This window comes from Aquarana catesbeiana, linkage group LG01, assembly GCF_042186555.1.
Source record: "Aquarana catesbeiana isolate 2022-GZ linkage group LG01, ASM4218655v1, whole genome shotgun sequence".
NCBI lineage: Eukaryota > Metazoa > Chordata > Amphibia > Anura > Ranidae > Aquarana > Aquarana catesbeiana.
The window spans coordinates 272,524,910-272,543,233 of record NC_133324.1 but is presented as its reverse complement, the minus strand read 5'-3'; the positions used below and the strand labels follow the sequence as shown (position 1 = coordinate 272,543,233).

Below are 18,324 nucleotides of genomic sequence, written 5' to 3'. Positions count from 1 at the left end.
CTGCACTGGTCCAGGCTGGACCAATGTAACAATGTCCATAACTAAACTGCATCTTTAAGAGCTCGTTCACACCATAAATGCATGAAAACTGATGGGAAAACTGCACAGATTTCACTTGCAGAACATCCGTTTACATCATTTTTCATAGGCATTTCAGTCAGTTTTTATGCATGTTAACATCAGTTTTCATGTGCGTCTTTTTTTATGCACAAACTGACATCACATGTCCTCACCCCCCCCCCATCAGTGCCCCCTCATTAGTGATCCCCACTGTCTCCTGCCATCAGTGTCCCCTCATTAGTGATCCCCACTGTCTCCTGACATCAGTGTCCCCTAATTAGTGATCCCCACTGTCTCCTGCCATCAGTGACCCCTGCCATTAGTGATCCCCACTGTCTCCTGCCATCAGTGACCCCTGCCATTAGTGATCCCCACTGTCTCCTGCCATCAGTGTCCCCTCATTAATGATCCCCACTGTCTCCTGCCATCAGTGTCCCCTCATTAGTGATCCCCACTGTCTCCTGCCATCAGTATCCCCTCATTAGTGATCCCCACTGTCTCCTGCCATCAGTGTCCCCTCATTAGTGATCCCCACTGTCTCCTGCCATCAGTGTCCCCTCATTAGTGATCCCCACTGTCTCCTGCCATCAGTGTCCCCTGCCATTAGTGATCCCCACTGTCTCCTGCCATCAGTGTCCCCTGCCATTAGTGATCCCCACTGTCTCCTGCCATCAGTGTCCCCTGCCATTAGTGATCCCCACTGTCTCCCACCATCAGTGTCCCCTGCCATTAGTGATCCCCACTGTCTCCTGCCATCAGTATCCCCTCATTAGTGATCCCCACTGTCTCCTGCCATCAGTGTCCCCTCATTAGTGATCCCCACTGTCTCCCGCCATCAGTGTCCCCTGCCATTAGTGATCCCCACTGTCTCCTGCCATCGGTATCCCCTGCCATTAGTGTCCCTCTCAGTTCATTCTGCACTCCTGTGACCTGTTTTCATCTGACAGCCACCTAAAGCCCACTTTTGGCTGATGTCACCCAGCCAGTCCAGGCTCAGGAAAGATCCTGACTTTACAGTCGGAATCCATCCATAAGTCTGGAGCAGCAGTTGGCTCAGCCTCTCAGCATGCATCTGAGAGCCTAAACCAGTCCATCCTGCCCCCTCCACAGCCCAGTGCTCCAGTGAGTGTTGGAGGGGCAGGTCAGAGTACCCGAGACTGACAGTCATGCCATCTCTCTGCTCAGTGCAGAGGGGGAGAACTGAGCATCAGAAGTGTTTGATTGCTCAGTTCTCATGGTAGAGTTGGCAGGGGACATCTGCAGCTGGGACCGGTGCTGCAGCCATGTAGGCGAGTATGACTTTATTTTTCTGCATTCTCAAACTTCTCTTTTAATACATTCTCTGCATTAAAGTGATATTACAGGCTCATGCTTAAGGCTGGGTTCACACTGGCTGCGGCCGCGGCTCGCAGCAGGGGGTCCGGTGCGTTCCTGTTCTCTGTTTCAGGTGCGAATCAGGTCTGAATTTTTGCCTGAATTCGGACCTGAAACAGAGCCAAAGACGCACAGGACCCTTTTCCAGTGTGGACCGCGGCCGCCCCAGAGGTGTGCGAACCGGCTTCATTGAGAGCCGGCCACAGTCTCCTGTCATGTGAGTTGGATGCGGGGAAACCTGCATCCAATTTGCATAAATATGAACCCAGCCTAAAAAAAAACATTTTTAAGCATGCTCATCCGACAGAAGCCAGCCGAATGCCTGGCTTCTGTTGGACCAGCTGCCTTACACACGGGCTGAATGTTGTTTGGTTTTTATTGTCGCCTGACGTTTGGCCTGTGTGTACTAGGCTTTAGTATAACATATTTTAATTAAACAAAATTAGCATTTTTAACCACTTTAAAACCCACTGGTGTGCATGCACCCAAACCCTTTACATACCTAGATTTTACCTTGTAAAAGTAGCAGTGACATCAGCACTGTGCTGTACATAGCCTAAGCAGAGCTGTGGGAGGGGACAACAGGCTCCACACACTACAGGCTACCTGCAGATATAGTACAGGAGGGGGCGGAGACAGACCTGTCACCCTGCACATGGAGAGAGAGCAGCATTAGTTGGTCTTTATTACAGGAAGCAAAGTCTCACACTGGATTCCTGCACAGATCTGGAAGAAATACACAATGATGAATGCATTGGGACAGTATTTGCATAGAGGATAGAGGAGAGGAGGATAAAGACAACAGGCTGCTAACGAGCATCCTCCAATAAAGGCCATGCACTGCCTGAGGGGATGTACTAGCTCCATGGAGACGAGTGATGTGTGAGATGTCGGTGCTCCGGTGAGTCCTCCCCCAGGAATGGCAATCTCCTCCACTAGTCTCGGGTTCCACCTTAAGCCGTCATCTGGCAGAGAAGAGGGCTGGGCTCCGCTGGGTGGGATTTCCTGTGTGAGCAGGTCAGCTGTTCTGTGTATGTCTGTCTCCTTCTTCTTCCCCTCCTCCCTCCATTCACTCTCCGTGGATCGTGCGGTCAGTGCCCCCCCGTCTCTCTTCTCTCCCCCCTCCTGGTGCCTCTCTCTCGGGATCCGACTAGTGATGTGTAACCTACAGAATGCCCAGCAGCACCGGAAAAAGGTTTAAACCGACCAAGTACATCCCAGTCTCCACTGCAGCTGCCTTATTAGTGGGCTCCACCACTTTGTTTTTTGTTTTCACGTAAGTAGATCTCCTCCATTGGTCGCCTCATCTCCTCACCGCGGCTCCTCCGCCTGGAACACCGGGGCTGTGCGGGGGAGGGGAGGGAGGAGAGGAGGGCCACAGGCCTGAGCTGTGCCAGGGTGCCTGCTACCGTGACATGTGTCAGCCTGGGCAATGCTGGCATTGTGGCTGGAAAATGGCCTTTTGTCTGTGCTGGCTATGGAAGGCCCGGCAGTGTTTGGGGGAGGGCAGCTCTCTATACCATGGACTCTGTATAGACCATGGACTATGTAAACCATAGATTCTATATACTATAGACTCCATACCATAGACTCTGTATATACCATACCATGGACCATGTATACCATAGATTCTATATACTATATACCATAGACTCTGTATATACCATACCATGGACCATGTATACCATAGGTTCTATATACCATAGACTCTGTATATACCATAGACCCTGTATATATCATACCATGGACCATGTATACCATAGGTTCTTTATACCATAGACTCTGTATATACCATGGACTATGTTTACCATAGATACTATATACCATGGACTCTGTATACCATAGATTCTATATATACCATACCATGGACCATGTATACCATAGACTCTGTATATACCATACCATGGACTCTGTATACCATAGACTCTGTATATACCATGGACTATGTATACCATAGATACTATATACCATGGACTCTGTATACTATATACCATGGACTCTGTATATACCATACCATGGACTCTGTATACCATAGACTCTGTATATACCATGGACTATGTATACCATAGATACTATATACCATGGACTCTGTATACTATATACCATGGACTCTGTATATACCATACCATGGACTATGTATACCATAGATTCTATATATACCATACCATGGACACTGTATATACCATGGACACTGTATATACCATGGACTATGTATACCATAGATTCTATATATACCATACCATGGACTCTATATATACCATACCATGGACTCTGTATATACCATACCATGAACTCTGTATACTATACTGTATACCATACCATAGACTCCATACTATACCATAGACCAGGGGTCTTCAAACTATGGCCCTCCAGTTGTTCAGAAACAACAATTCCCATCATGCCTAGTCATGTCTGTGAATGTCAGAGTTTTACAATGCCTCATGGGACACGTAGTTCCACAACAGCTGGAGGGCCGTCGTTTGAGGATCCCTGCCATAAACTCTGTATATACCATACCATAGATTCTATATACTATACCATGGACTCTGTATACTATACTGTATACCATACCATAGACTCCACACCATACCATGGACTCTGTATACACCATACCATGGACTCTGTATACCAGGGCTGCAACTAATGATTATTTTCATAATCGATTAGTTGGCCGATTATTGTTTCGATTAATCAGATAACCGTAAAAAGTGTGGTGTGTAATTTAATATGGAAAGTTTAAAAAAAATGTATTCTTAAAAAATCTCTGTGCAGTGGTAATTATAAATAACCAACTATATGTTTAGGGAGAAAATTCTCTAATCTACTCTGAGAATAACAGACAGAAGAGATATACTGTATATACTATTGGAGGTTGAATCTGGTAAATATCAAACTAGGAGATCACATTTTTTATTTGGACCCCTTTCACACCGGGGCGCATGTAATGATCCCTGCCCCCTGTAATGTTCCCTGCCTCCTTGTAATGTGCCCTGTTTGCATGTAATATGCCCTGCTCCCACGTAATGTGGCTTGCCTCCATGTAAAAGTTTACTTTGGAGGTAATAGACTAAATGTAATTGTAATGCCTTCTATCAGCCTTCACCTTCTCTGGGTTCAGATGCTGATCTTCCCTGCACAGTCTTTAAAGTATTTTTTTTTAAAACAACAAACATGTTATACTTACCTGCTCTGTGTAATGGTTTTGCACAGAGCAGCCCAGATTCTAATCTTCTGGGGTTCCTCACCGATGCTTCTGGCTCTTCCCTGCCTTCAGAGTGCCCCAATAGCAAGCTACAAATTATAGTATAGTGTGCCCCTATAACAAGGTAAAAAACCTCTGCCTTTACACCCACTCACTTCCTGCCCAGGACTACATGTCCCATGAGGCATTGCTCCTCACACATTCACATGTTCTCAGGCACTTACTGACATGTATGGACGGTGTAGTGAGCTGTATGTGTGCTGCACTGTATTTCCTGATGTGTGAACAAATATTGCCTTCTGTATGCAGGCCAACTAATCGACTGGCCGATTAATCGATTATGAAAATAGTTGACAACTATTTTCATAATCGATTAGTTGTTTCAGCCCTAGTATATACCATACCATGGACTCTGTATACCATGGACTCTGTATATATCATACCATGGACTCTGCATACCATGGACTCTGTATATACCATACCATGGACTCTGTATGCCATGGACTCCATACTATACTGTATACCATACCATAGATTCTATATACCATAGACTCCACACTATACTGTGTACCATACCGTAGACTCTGTATACCATAGACTCCATACAATAGACTCTGTATACCATAGACTCCATATTCCATACCATAGACTCTGTATACCATATATTCCATATTCTATACCATAGACTCCATACTATACCGTATATCATAGACTCCATATTCCATACCATAGACTCTATACCATAGACTCTGTATACCATACCATAGACTCCATACTATGCCGTATACCAGGGATATGCAATTAGTGGACCTCCAGCTGTTGCAAAACTACAAGTTCCATCATGCCTCTGCCTCTGGGTGTCATACTTGTGGCTATCAGAGTTTTGCTATGCCTTATGGGAGTTGTAGTTCTGAAACAGCTGGAGGTCCGCTAATTGCATATCCCTGCCGTATACCATAGACTTTGTATCTCATAGACTCCATACTATACCGTATACCATACCATAGACTCCATACTATACCGTATACTATACCGTATGCTATAGATTCTATATACCATAGACTCCATACTACTACCACAGACTTTGTATACCATAGACTCCATACTATACCATACCATAGATTCTATATACCATAGACTCTGTATACTATACCGTGGACTCCATACTATACTGTATACCATAGACTCCATACCATAGATTTTGTATACCATAGACTCTATATACTATACCACAGACTCCATACTATACTGTATACCATACCATAGACTCTCTACATACTATACCAGCCCTCAAATAGTGGAAAATGAGGGCTGGCAAGCGTGGGCTGCCTTGGAGCGGGGGGGGGGAGGTATGGTGAGCAACGCCAGCATGCGGGGTTGAATGGGAGCCGTTCTCCGAGTGGTCGCCCTGGGGAAGAGGGAGGAGATCAGACGGCCCGATTATAAGAGCGCCGAGAAACATCGCTGTAACCTCTTTCATTAGAATTGCCATGTGTTACACTGTCACATACAGCCCGACAGATCACCCATCCAATGTGTGACGTGTATCAAAGTACCCGGGCTAGGAGGTGGGGCTGTATGTGACGGTGAGCGTCAGGAACACACGGCAATGCAAATGAAAGCTGTTACAGCGATGTTCCTCGGTGCTCTAATGATCCGGCTGGCAATTCTATTCCTCTCCTCTCTCTTCCCCTGCACAGGTGAAGCGGCATTGATGGACGCAGGCTACATTGCTGGGCACAGAAGAGGCTGCATTGATGGGCACTGATAAAGTTGTTGTTAATATTTATTTTATAAACTTAATAAATAAAACATTTCTGCCCTGGTTCACGTTGATGCGATTTGACATGTCAAATCGGCGGCAATTGCAGTGTCCGAATTGGTGCAATGCTGCATCTGGGGCGCCGCACCGATTCCCAAAAGTATTTTCTGTACTACTTTTTGTCGTCTTTTTTTTTTCTTTTTTTTTCGGGGTGCGATTTCCATTGACATTGTGCAGAGACCCGCACAGATGTCTCTAAAATCGTCCCCGAAATCGGGACTGACATGCGGGTATGAAATTGTGCAAGTTCAGCTGAAACTTGCACAATTTCATTCCTGCAGTCAGTGTGAACCAGGGCTAAGTGTCATTTCATGAGATAATTTATGAGGTTGTGTTTGGGGGTAGGGGTTGGGTGGGGCAACTGGTAGTGAGTAACCCTTAAGCCCTGGCTAGTAGCTCAGGACTTGAAATTGGGAGCCCTATACTATACCATAACCATAGACTCTTTACTACTGTACCATACCATAGATGCTATAATACTGTACCATGCAATAGACTCTATATACTATACCATAGACTATCTTCTATACTATACTAAACCATACCATAGACTCTTTACTACTGTGCAATACTATACCGGCTCCATAGAGGCGGTCAAAATCTCCTGCTATTGTGAATCCAATTCGAATTGGTGTGAACCCAGCCTCAGACAGATCCTCATTGATTGACATCTGGAACCTGACTGCCTAGGTTAGGAGCCACCACAATAAAAATATGACATGTATAAAGTAAACAATCTTAAAGCGGTAGTAAACTGCTTGTGTTCTATCGGATTAACGAACCTGTCAGATTAGGTAACTGAAGTGACGTTCCGTCAGCTGCGCATGCGTTCCACCACTACCAGGTTTGCTAATCTGACAGAACACCTGTAGTCAGAAGGCGGCAGCGGACTTCTTGCTACACCCAGCTACTTCTTGAATTTCAGAGTAATTTTAGCAATAAAGTGAGCATAAATATAGTATGTTGACATGTGTGATGCTGTTTGGATGTTACATTTTGGAAAAAGCTTGACACCAGCAGTAGGAAGGTGTCAGAGGCCATGTTGGTACACCCTGTGCTGCTCTGCGCTAACCCTTTAGGCATTCAAAATCATCATCACAGATGTCAGTATACTATATTCATATACGCTCACTTTATTGCTAAAATTACACTGAAATTCAAGACGTAGCTGGGTGCAGTAAGATGTTTCCGCTGGCGCCTTCTTACTGTAGGTGTTCTGTCAGATTAGCAAACCTGGTGGCGGTGAAACGCATGTGCGGCTGACGGAACATCACTTTCGTTACCTAATCTGACGGATTCACTAAACTGATAGAACACCTGTTGTTGGGTGTGTTTTTTTTTTTTTTTAAACCTGCAAGGCAAAGTTATAGTGTGCTGGTATACATCGCATACTAGCACATATTGTGTAACTTACCTTAACACGAAGGCCTCCAGCGGCGCTCTGACAGGTCCTCCATGTTCAACTGGTCTAGCTTCCAGGCTGGACTCCTTTTGCACAAGCCGCAATGTCACTCCTGCGCATGCGCTTGGGAGCCACTGTTCACAGGGCTCTGTAAGAACAGCACGGGTTTGCCATCCCTTCAGAGCACTTGCATCGGTGACGTCACCAGCAGCTTCACAAGTAAATATCTTTTAAATTGTGCACATTTAGGAGATGTTTACAGTATCTACAGTTGCGCTCATACATGCCCTGGCAGGACTTTGCAGAATTTGATTTCTTGGCCATTTTTTAGAGAATATGAATAACACAAAAACATTTCTTGCACTCATGGTTAGTGTTGGCTGAAGCCATTTATTAGCAATCAACTGTGTTTAGTCTCTTTAAATCATAATGGCAACATAATGGCAACAGAAACTACCCAAATGACCCTGATCAAAAGTTTACATACCCTGGTGATTTTGGCCTGATAACATGCACACAAGTTGACACAAAGGGGTTTGAATGGCTATTAAAGGTAACCATCCTCATCTGTGCTTTGTTTGCTTGTAATTAGTGCGTGTATGTATGTATGTATAAAAGGTCAATGAGTTTCTGGACTCCTGACAGACCCTTGCAGTTTTCATCCAGTGCTGCACTGATGTTTCTGGATTCTGAGTCATGGGGAAAGCAAAAGGATTGTCAAAGGATCTGCGGGTAGTTGAACTGTATAAAAAGATATGCAAGGAATTGAGAATGGCAATTGGCAGTGTTCAAACTCTAATCAGGAAGTGGAAAATGAGGGGTTCTGTTGAAACCAAACCACGGTCAGGTAGACCAACTAAAATTTCAGCCACAGCTGCCAGGAAAATTGTTCGGGGTGCAAAGAAAAACCCACAAATAACTTCAGATGAAATACAGGACTCTGAAAAGGTGGTGTGGCTGTTTCAAGATGCACAATAAGGAGGCACTTGAAGAAAGATGGGCTGCATGGTCGAGTCGCTAGAAGAAAGCCAATACTAAGAAAATACCACAACGTATCCCACTTATAATACACTAAACAGCACAGAGACAAGCCTAAAACCTTCTGGCACAAAGTTATTTGGAGTGATGAGACCTAATTTGAGCTTTTTGGCCACAACCATAAACACTACATTTGGAAAAGAGTCAACAAGGCCTATGATGAAAGGTACACCATTCCTACTGTGAAACACAGAGGTGGATCGCTGATGTTTTGGGGATGTGAGCTAAAAAGGCACAGGAAATTTGGTCACAATTGATGGCAAGATGAATGCAGTATGTTGTCAAAAAATACTGGAGAATCATTTGCATTCATCAGCCAGGAAGCTGCGCATAGGACGTACTTGGACATTCCAACATGACAATGATCCAAAACACAAGGCCAGGTCAACCTGTCATTGGCTACAGCAGAATAAAGTGAAGGTTCTCGATAGGCCATCTCAGTCTCCTGACCTCAATATCATTGAGCTACTCTGGGGAGATCTCAAACGTGCAGTTCATGTAAGACAGCCCAAGAATTTACAGGAACTGGAGGCTTTTTGCCAAGAGGAATGGGCAGCTTTACCATCTGAGAAGATAAAGAGCCTCATCCACAAATGCCACAAAAGACTTCAAGCTGTCATTGATGTTAAAGGGGGCAATACACGGTATTAAGAACTGGGGTATGTAAACTTTTGATCAGGGTCATTTGGGTAATTTCTGTTTTTATTATCATTTCAAAAGAGTAAACACAGTTCTTTGATCATAAATGGCTTCAGCCAAACACTAACCAAGAGTGAAAAGTTTTTGTGTTATTCATATTCTCTGAAAAGTAGGCAGGACATCATAAATTCTGCCAGGGTATGTAAACTTATGAGCACAACTGTGTAGGTAAGCCAGGGATCCAGCGCCGTCCTCACCCGGGCCAGTTCTTTGCTGACATATTTACTAAAGAAAGCCGGTCGTGATTCCTTGCAGCTTCACACTGCAAATGTGCAAGCTTTTTGTGAATGGACACACAGCCTTTTGGGACCTGTGATGTGTCCCAGAAGGTTGTTGGCAGGAAAGGGGAGCCTGTTTTTTCTGATTGCCTAAGCCGGGGGTCTCCAGACTTTCTAAATAAAGAGCCATTTTACTCTCCTTCGAACAGGGGAGCCGGACTGTGGCCAGTGGGAATAGAAAATGACCTGGTGTCAGTGGGAGTAAACCGTTCCTTGTCCTTGGTGTCAGTGGGAGGAATAGTGCCCTCCGCCATTTGGTGTCAGTGGGAGGAATAGTGCGTGGGAGGAATAGTGCCCCCCCCATCATTGGTGTCAGTGGGAGGAATAGTGCCCCCCCCCCATCATTGGTGTCAGTGGGAGGAATAGTGCCCCCCCCCATCATTGGTGTCAGTGGGAGGAATAGTGCCCCCCCATCATTGGTGTCAGTGGGAGGAATAGTGCCCCCCCATCATTGGTGTCAGTGGGAGGAATAGTGCCCCCCCATCATTGGTGTCAGTGGGAGGAATAGTGCCCCCCCCCCCGTCATTGGTGTCAGTGGGAGGAATAGTGCCCCCCCCCCCCCGTCATTGGTGTCAGTGGGAGGAATAGTGCCCCCCCCCGTCATTGGTGTCAGTGGGAGGAATAGTGCCCCCCCCTTCATTGGTGTCAGTGGGAGGAATAGTGCCCCCCCCCCGTCATTGGTGTCAGTGGGAGGAATAGTGCCCCCCCCCCCCCCCGTCATTGGTGTCAGTGGGAGGAATAGTGCCCCCCCCCCCCCCCCCCGTCATTGGTGTCAGTGGGAGGAATAGTGCCCCCCCCCCCCGTCATTGGTGTCAGTGGGAGGAATAGTGCCCCCCCCCTTGTGATTGGTGTCAGTGGGAGGATTGGTGCCCCATCAGTGGGAGGAACAGAGTGGCAGGAATTATGACCCATTGTTGCTGACAACCCAAGGAATGGATAAACTTGGAGCCCACTGGCCTAGGTGGTCAGAGTGGAAGTGGGAACAGGTGCCCGCCCCCCTTCAGACCAGGCCCTTCCAGGTGGCCTGGTCTGATAAATTCGGGAATGATTTGAGGAACATAGAGTTTGAGGTGTTGACTTGGCCTCCAAATTCTCCAGATCTCAGTCCAATCGACCATCTGGAAAAACAAGTCTGATACATGGAGGGCCCCACCTCACAACTTATAGGGCTTAAAATCTGCTACTGATGGCTTGGTGTCAGATACCACAGGATTTCTTCAGAGGTCTAGTGGAGTCCATACCTCGATGGGCTATGGTGGGTGGTCACATAATGTTATGGCTGATCGGTGTATAAAGCTAACCATACTCTATACAATCTGGTCTTGCACTCTCCTTTAGATCTATGAACAACTATGTAATGTCAAGGGCCTGTGTTATTTGATAGAAATTGACTGGATTGTATAGGTTTGTCCAGGTCCTGTGAAGGTTTTAGTAAATGTAGGTTATAGTGATCTTTCGGTCATAGTTACAGCTTCAGCGATGAAGCGATGACCATGAATTTAATTTGAAGCTGACTATTCTGAAGATGGTAAAAGCAATCCGAATGGCTAAAGAGCCACTGGATTACTTCTACAGGTGGCAAAAGGGCCCCCCCACCGCCACCTTTACTGGGCTCTCCTGAGCGATCAGGGAGCCTGGCAAGGATGCATCCAATTTCTTAGACACAGTGAGAGAAACGGATGTAATTTCTCTCACCGTGTGATGTCAAACTTAGCCTCCTGACAAGTCGCGTCCCGTTCTGTACTACAGAACCGTTCTAATAGGAGCGACTCAAGTCGCTCCGACTTAGAAAAGGGTTCCTGTACTACTTTTGGGGCGACTTCAGGCGACTTGCATTGACTTCTATACAGAAGTCAATTTGCAAGTTGCCGCTGAAGTCGCGTGCAGGTTGCCTCTGTGAGTTGGCCTGCAAGTCATGTTGCCTGTGTGAACCGGCAGTAAGGCCTCAAGCATACTGGATGTTTTTTCAGCAGCTCCTAGAGGTGTCTGGCTTGCCGCTAAATGCCCTTGTATGTTACTGTGTCCATGCACACACAGACATTTAGAGTTTTGGCAGAAAAAAAACAGTTGACGCTTCTAAATGTGTGTAAACGCATTTATGCTAGGTGTGTTTTAATATTCATTTTAATGGCCAGAATAAACGATTATTCTGGCCAATGAAATTCATGCCCAAGTGCTTGACGCCCCTAAACTTGCTTAGGAAGAGGCCCTTGTCCTCATCAACATGGGGACAAGGTGCTTTGGGGTGGGGGCGCAAGCCCCCCCCGAAATGTTGAGGGCATGCTCCCTGGTACAGTTCAGGGATCGGATAAGGGTCTGGTATGGATTTTGGCGGAACCCCACGCCATTTTTTTCTGCATAGGGGGTTCCCCTTAAAATTCATACCAGACCGAAGGGCCTGGTATGCTCTTGGAGTTTTGTGGTGTGTGTGTGTGGTGTGTTTTTTTTTTTTTTTTTTTTTTTTTTTTTTTTTTTTTTTAAATTTGGCATGGAGTTCCCCCCTAAAGATTCATACCATACCAAAGTGCCTGCATTGTCTGGATCAAAGTCTGATTCCTGTTCATTGAAGTTGGACGGATGTCGGACTTCATGTCTCAGAGCAAAGTCGGATCCACAGTCATACAACTGTCGTGTCGTACCAGTGTGAACCCGGCCTAAATGGATGAAATACATTGGGGGGGATTTACTAAAACTGATGCTTTCAGAACCTTGTGCAGCTGTGCATAGTAGCCAAGCGGCGTCGAACTAGCTTGTGCAATTAGGCTTTGACAATATAACCTGGAAGCTGACTGGTTTCTATGCAGAGCTGCACTAGATTTTGTACGCTCCAGTTTTTGGTAAGTCTCCCCCAAAGTCTCTAGTTGCTGTGTAAAATACATCAATTGTGCCTACTTCCAGTTTTATAAATGAGTTCCATAGTTGTCCTATCTGGTAGTTCGCTACAGCACAAGGTAGCCATAGGTGTGAGATTCCAGTAGACTGATCTGGCTGTTTTGCATCGGGCAATAATTTCATGTCTGGGGTGATCTACAACTGTAACTGCTATGGGAAGAACATTCTCTTGCTTCCACTATAGAGATCACTTGTCAGCTTGGCGTATACAAGTTTGTGAAGCACTCTGCATATTTATAATCATAATAAAAGCAGAACTCTCTCAATCAACATTAACTATTTTTAATCCTCCTGCTGCTAGCAATACTAAAAAGATCTCAGCTAAGCACACCCTCCTGTCTGCATGCCAAAGCTAAGGGTAGATGAGTCCAGGAAGTAAATGCTACATGTATCATCTGCCCTTACTCAAGATGGCCATGGCTAGAAATTATAGAGGCTTTTTTTTCAAAGTGATTTCTCAACAAAATTAAGAATGAAGACATGGATGGATGTGAGTTTTTCTTTGAAAATTAATTTATTTAGTTTGCGGTGCTCAGATTCAGTTTTTAGTTCTGCTTTATTATTCTATTCAGATTTATATAGGCCCAACAGTTTGAGCAATGCCTGTAGTTGCATTGCACCTACATGTCTGACGAGCCAGTTATGTCTAGTGCGTACCATAAACATAAGATGACAGCTGGTTGATCTGACTGGTGCAAATCAGTCATCGTACCCGTAAGCTTAAACCTGGCCATACAAATGGGCCAACTGAGTGCGTTTGTGCCAACACCACTAATGCTGGCCTAATCTTTGGGGAACAAGGACAATCCATTTGATGGAAATTATTCCTAAACCATGTATTCTTACCTTGAAATCATTCATTCCGAGGGTATCTGTACAGGTAAGGGACAGCCTGATCTGACCATTATCTTGGCCAGTCTACTATTTACTTACATCTATGAATACCTTAAAACAAGACTATTCACATCACACTTGGTAATGGCTGAAATCTATTAGTGCCGGTTCACACAGGGGCAACACGACTTGCAGGTCGAGGCGACCTGCACACGACTTCTGTATAGAAGTCAATGCAAGTCGCCTGAAGTCGCCCCAAAAATACTACAGGAACCTTTTTCACCGGGGCTTAGGCACTAGAGGTAATTATTTGGTTGATTGTACACATCCTTTTGCACTCTAAAAATAAGTCTATACTATTGTGACCAGATCTGGGTGGAGCTGTAGCTGTCAAATGTAGCTCTTCTTACTCTTTGTATGCTGCCTGTCACATTTCATGGCCCTGCAATAATTGGTGTTTGTTTAGCTAATTAGCTTGGCAGGGCTAAACTAGCCACATACAATAAAAGGCACTGTTTGGCCTAATCTCTTGGATGTGTATCCAGGCTTCTTAAGGTGGTATTACACACTGAATTATTTTCACCCAGCACAAATGGGTCTGGCACTTTCAACAACAGTTAATGTTCTAGGAGCAATTGTAAAAGGTGAACCTTGGGGGAAAAAATGTAGATGAAAAATCTTCCAGTTCTATACTGTCCTTGCTGAACGCCATGCACAAGGATTTCCAATTGTTTATTTATTTATTTTTTTTTTTATCTTCATAGAATCCAATATTTTTTGTTATTTTTAAAATTTTTTTTTTTTTTTTTTTTTTTTGCTCATGCTACACTATTAATCAGAGCTATTCTTTTTGCTACCTTCTCTTCATGCTAATAGTATTACAGTGGGCATTACCATACTAAAAAGCTCAATAGAACTTTTTGTACATTCATGATGGGTGTACCAATGTTATATTGTGTGATGATTTAGAGAACATACCCTGGCTTATCACATCTTTGGATCTTGGACACATGAGCACTAAAGCCGGCCATAGACAGCGTGACTTTCTTTCCTGCAACCACAGGTTTACTCCCATTAACACAGTCAGTATTTAAAGCGGAGTTCCACCCAAATTTTGAAAAATATCTGTATGTATTCTCTTCCTTGCCTAGATGCTGACATGCCGTTTAAAAAAATTTAAATCGCTGTAATTACCTTTTATTTTTCTATTCTTCTTTGCACTTCCTGGTTCTCCTCCCGTGGGAGTAGGCGTGTTTCTAGCCTCTCCCAGACTCCTGGGAGCTAGTCTCAGGCTTTCCAGGATGCCACTGAGCATGTGCGGGAACGAGCGGTGAATGCTGGGAGCATAGCATTCACCACATCCAGGAAATAAATGCTTGTGGGCTTCAAATGCCCACAATGAAGATGGAAACCGCCTGCAGTGAATAATATAAGTTATTCTTTCCGACGAAATCTGACACAGGCGGACATATTACACACAATATGTGAGTATGTAATGCTGAGAAGAAAAGTTTGAGAATGAACTCAAAAAAAAAAAAAAGATAGATAGGTGGACCCCCGCTTTAAAGTGGAATTCCTCCTGTGGAGCTTTTGTGTTTTCCCAGCAGGGTGGGTAGCCGTCCCTACCGGGAGAACTCACAGTGGTTATTGCTAGCGGCAATAATCGCTTGAAAAAACCAACCTGCTGGTTGTACCCAAGTTGATTGTACCCAAGTTGATCAGTCAGCCTGCCCATACATGGTTCAAATAGCGACTGGTCCCTGCTGAACCAGCCAAGATCCAAAACATCCTATAGACAGCTTTAAAGTAAGCACTACCCCTCTTGAAAGTGGTTACAGATTGCGGTGTGTTTGTATCTCCTGTTCCTCTGAATGGCTCTACTAGGTGGGCCACTAGAGTCTGGAAATGGCACTGAAACCTTTACACAGGAAAACTTTTTATGCTTTTGACCCTGTAGGACTGATGTCTGGTTGGATGGGGCATCCCTAGATTTCACTGTAATACCTTACGTTGACTGAAAAATAGAGGGACAAAACTGCTGCAAATAACCCTCCACTGATAGCAGGTATTGTAACAAGTGACAGTTGGTGCAACTTACTAAATGAGTTTTGGGAAATCACAGGAATTGTGAACAGATGTGTGTACATTGTCTGTCTGACAACCATCATTGCATCCATGTTATAAATCCTACAATCAGGAGCTGGATTAACAAGGCTTTTGCAGCACCCACAGTAGTGCCTATTGATGTAATGCCTATGTATGTAGCTGGACTCCAAAGGTGTATCAGAATAGTTTTGGTAATTTTAGGCAGGCTCCACAGTTGTGCTTTGTGGTGACAAGTGGTACTATATACATTGCTTTGCACGTATTTGCATATATAGTAGAAATAACATACCTACATTACAGCATAACATAGCACACATACCTTTTTGTGATACGCTGCTTTGGCAAACATTCTGCAGGTGTTTTCTCATACTTTGAGGTGTGCTGACAGCCCATTCAGAATTATTGAGATGCCTTTAAGCAGCATGTCCCAATACAGGAATGTGTGCATTAACACCTGTACAAGTGTTAGGGGATCTAGATTCAGATGTCTGTCCTCCTATATGGTAAAATGCCTTCCACTGCCAATCATTATCATATCTTTTTTTTTTTTTTTTATTTGTCTGGGTGGGTGGCTGTCAATTGTCAAGTATGGCAACACAAAACAGACCCAGACATTCCCTAGGAACAAAGTTACCTAACAACAGTTAAAACATCTGTGTGGTCCCTCCATTGCCCTAAACAGGATGATTCTGTGACTAGAGGGCTGCTTTGTAGGAGTCCGGAAGACATTCTGAAAAGATCAAATGGTACATGTACATTTTGATCCATTTTTTTTGTCCCTAGCTAGCTTTACACACAGGATTATATATGGCCATAGACTTGCCAAGGTAGTGTAGACTATATTACCTGCATGTTCTAATAACAAGCATTAAACACCAGGGCTGCCTTGACCCACCCCTTTTTTCCTGAATTGTCCTATGCTTTACTTGATACCTAGGTGGTGTTTGTTTCTTGCACTGCATAATCCGATTGTTAGCTCAAGGCTCTTTTTATTTAGTTATTTATTTATATATTTTTTCCAGGATAAAAGCACAGGGCAAAGCAGCTCATGTACCGTTTTGGATGTTGAAATTCATGCGTTATTACCTGCCTCTGCTTGTTGTGTTTGGGGTGCCTTTAACAATGAATGGCACCGCGCACACACACACTTTCTCTGCATTTCGTAAACGCACTTGGTGTGCATTCATGAAATGCTCAGGTGTGAATATAGCCTTAAAAATTTGCCAACATGCAGCAATATCTCTGCAACCTCAGACCTGGCTGTGCCAAATGACCAGTTTGAGTGCTTGACCTGATAATTGCTTGCGCTGTTCAAACATCACATCACTAGTGAAGGCATCAACAATGTACCGGCAATAACTGCAACTCGGGCTTGTTTTGATACTAATGTAGCCGCTGAAAGTTACATTGTTCAGTGGTCTTGCTGGCAGGAAGCAGCTTCAAGCTAAAGACTGGAAAGTCTCTTAAATCAACAGAGGTATACAATGAAAGATCTGTGCACAAATCCTAAGAACATATTTAGAGTTGGCACGTACATTTTGAAACTATTGTAAGACAGACCAAAATGGGGGTCAGCTTGGTGTATCTGGTCAGCTAAATATGAATCGAGGTAAACCATGTGGGACAGCACAGTGGCTATGTGGTTAGCACTTCTGCCTAGCGGCATTAGGGCTGACTGTTTGAATCCCAACCACGGCATTACCTGCCTGGAGTTCGCATGTTCTCATTGTGCCTGTGTGGGTTTCCTCCGGGTACTCCGATTTCCTCCCTCCCACAACCCAAAGACATGCTGGTAGGCTAATTGGCTCTAAATTGGCCCTAGTATGTGTATGTATACACTTAGATTGTAAGCTCCTTGAGGCCAGAGACTGATGTAAATTGATGATAAATATGTAAAGAGCTGTGTAAATTGACAGTGCTATAGAAGCACCCACAATGTGTCTGCGTGTGCAAGGGTTAATAAATAAATGTATATGTGAGACGATCAGAGTGTAATTGTAGCTATAGGTTTTCTTGATAGGGAATATAGTAACTGCCACGGATGACTTAAAGCCGAGTTCCACCCATTTAAAAGTCAGCAGCTACAAAAAGTGTAGCTGCTGACTTTTAATAATCGGACACTTGCCTGTCCCACGGTCCAGCGATGCGAAGCCCAGCTCAACTCCCCCCTCCTCTCTGTGGCACCAGCATTGTAATTGTGGGCGCCCAGCTGTGGCATGCGCAAGCCGTAAATGGCCGGGCAATCTTCTGGGACCTGTGACGTAACCCAGAAGATGGGAGGGAGAGATGAACTTCCTTCCGGAGCCCCGGGAGGAAGTGGGAGCTGGATGCCTCTAAAAAGATATCCGCCCCCCCAAAAAAATGACATGCCAAACGTGGCATGTCAGGGGGTCATCATCACTTAAAATTGAAGTTCCATTTTTGGGTGGAACTTCGCTTTAATTTTACAGGGGCATGGTCTGTGGCTGTCATTATTCTTACCCTAACTTTACGCAATGAAATTGAGATTACATAACCTTGACAGATACTTTGTGGCAAGCTGATTGTGGAACAGTGGGGTGTTTATTGAAGATGGGGCCTTGTCTTGAGAAGTGCATCTATGGCTCTACAGTTAGAT

The 18,324-nt window shown here is 44.7% G+C and overlaps 1 protein-coding gene across 2 annotated transcripts in view; it reads left to right on the top strand.

Annotated features, from left to right (window-relative positions):
- Positions 1-2,415: 2,415 nt before the first annotated feature.
- Positions 2,416-18,324, top strand: part of ZDHHC8 (zDHHC palmitoyltransferase 8) — a 175,944-nt gene continuing 160,035 nt past the window's right edge. The window contains exon 1 of one of the 2 annotated variants that reach the window (XM_073628570.1): positions 2,416-2,710. In XM_073628570.1, coding sequence (XP_073484671.1) covers positions 2,607-2,710 — 104 coding nt within the window. In that variant the 5' untranslated portion in view covers positions 2,416-2,606. The remainder of the gene's footprint in view (positions 2,711-18,324) is intronic. The other variant, XM_073628562.1, reaches the window with a different exon arrangement.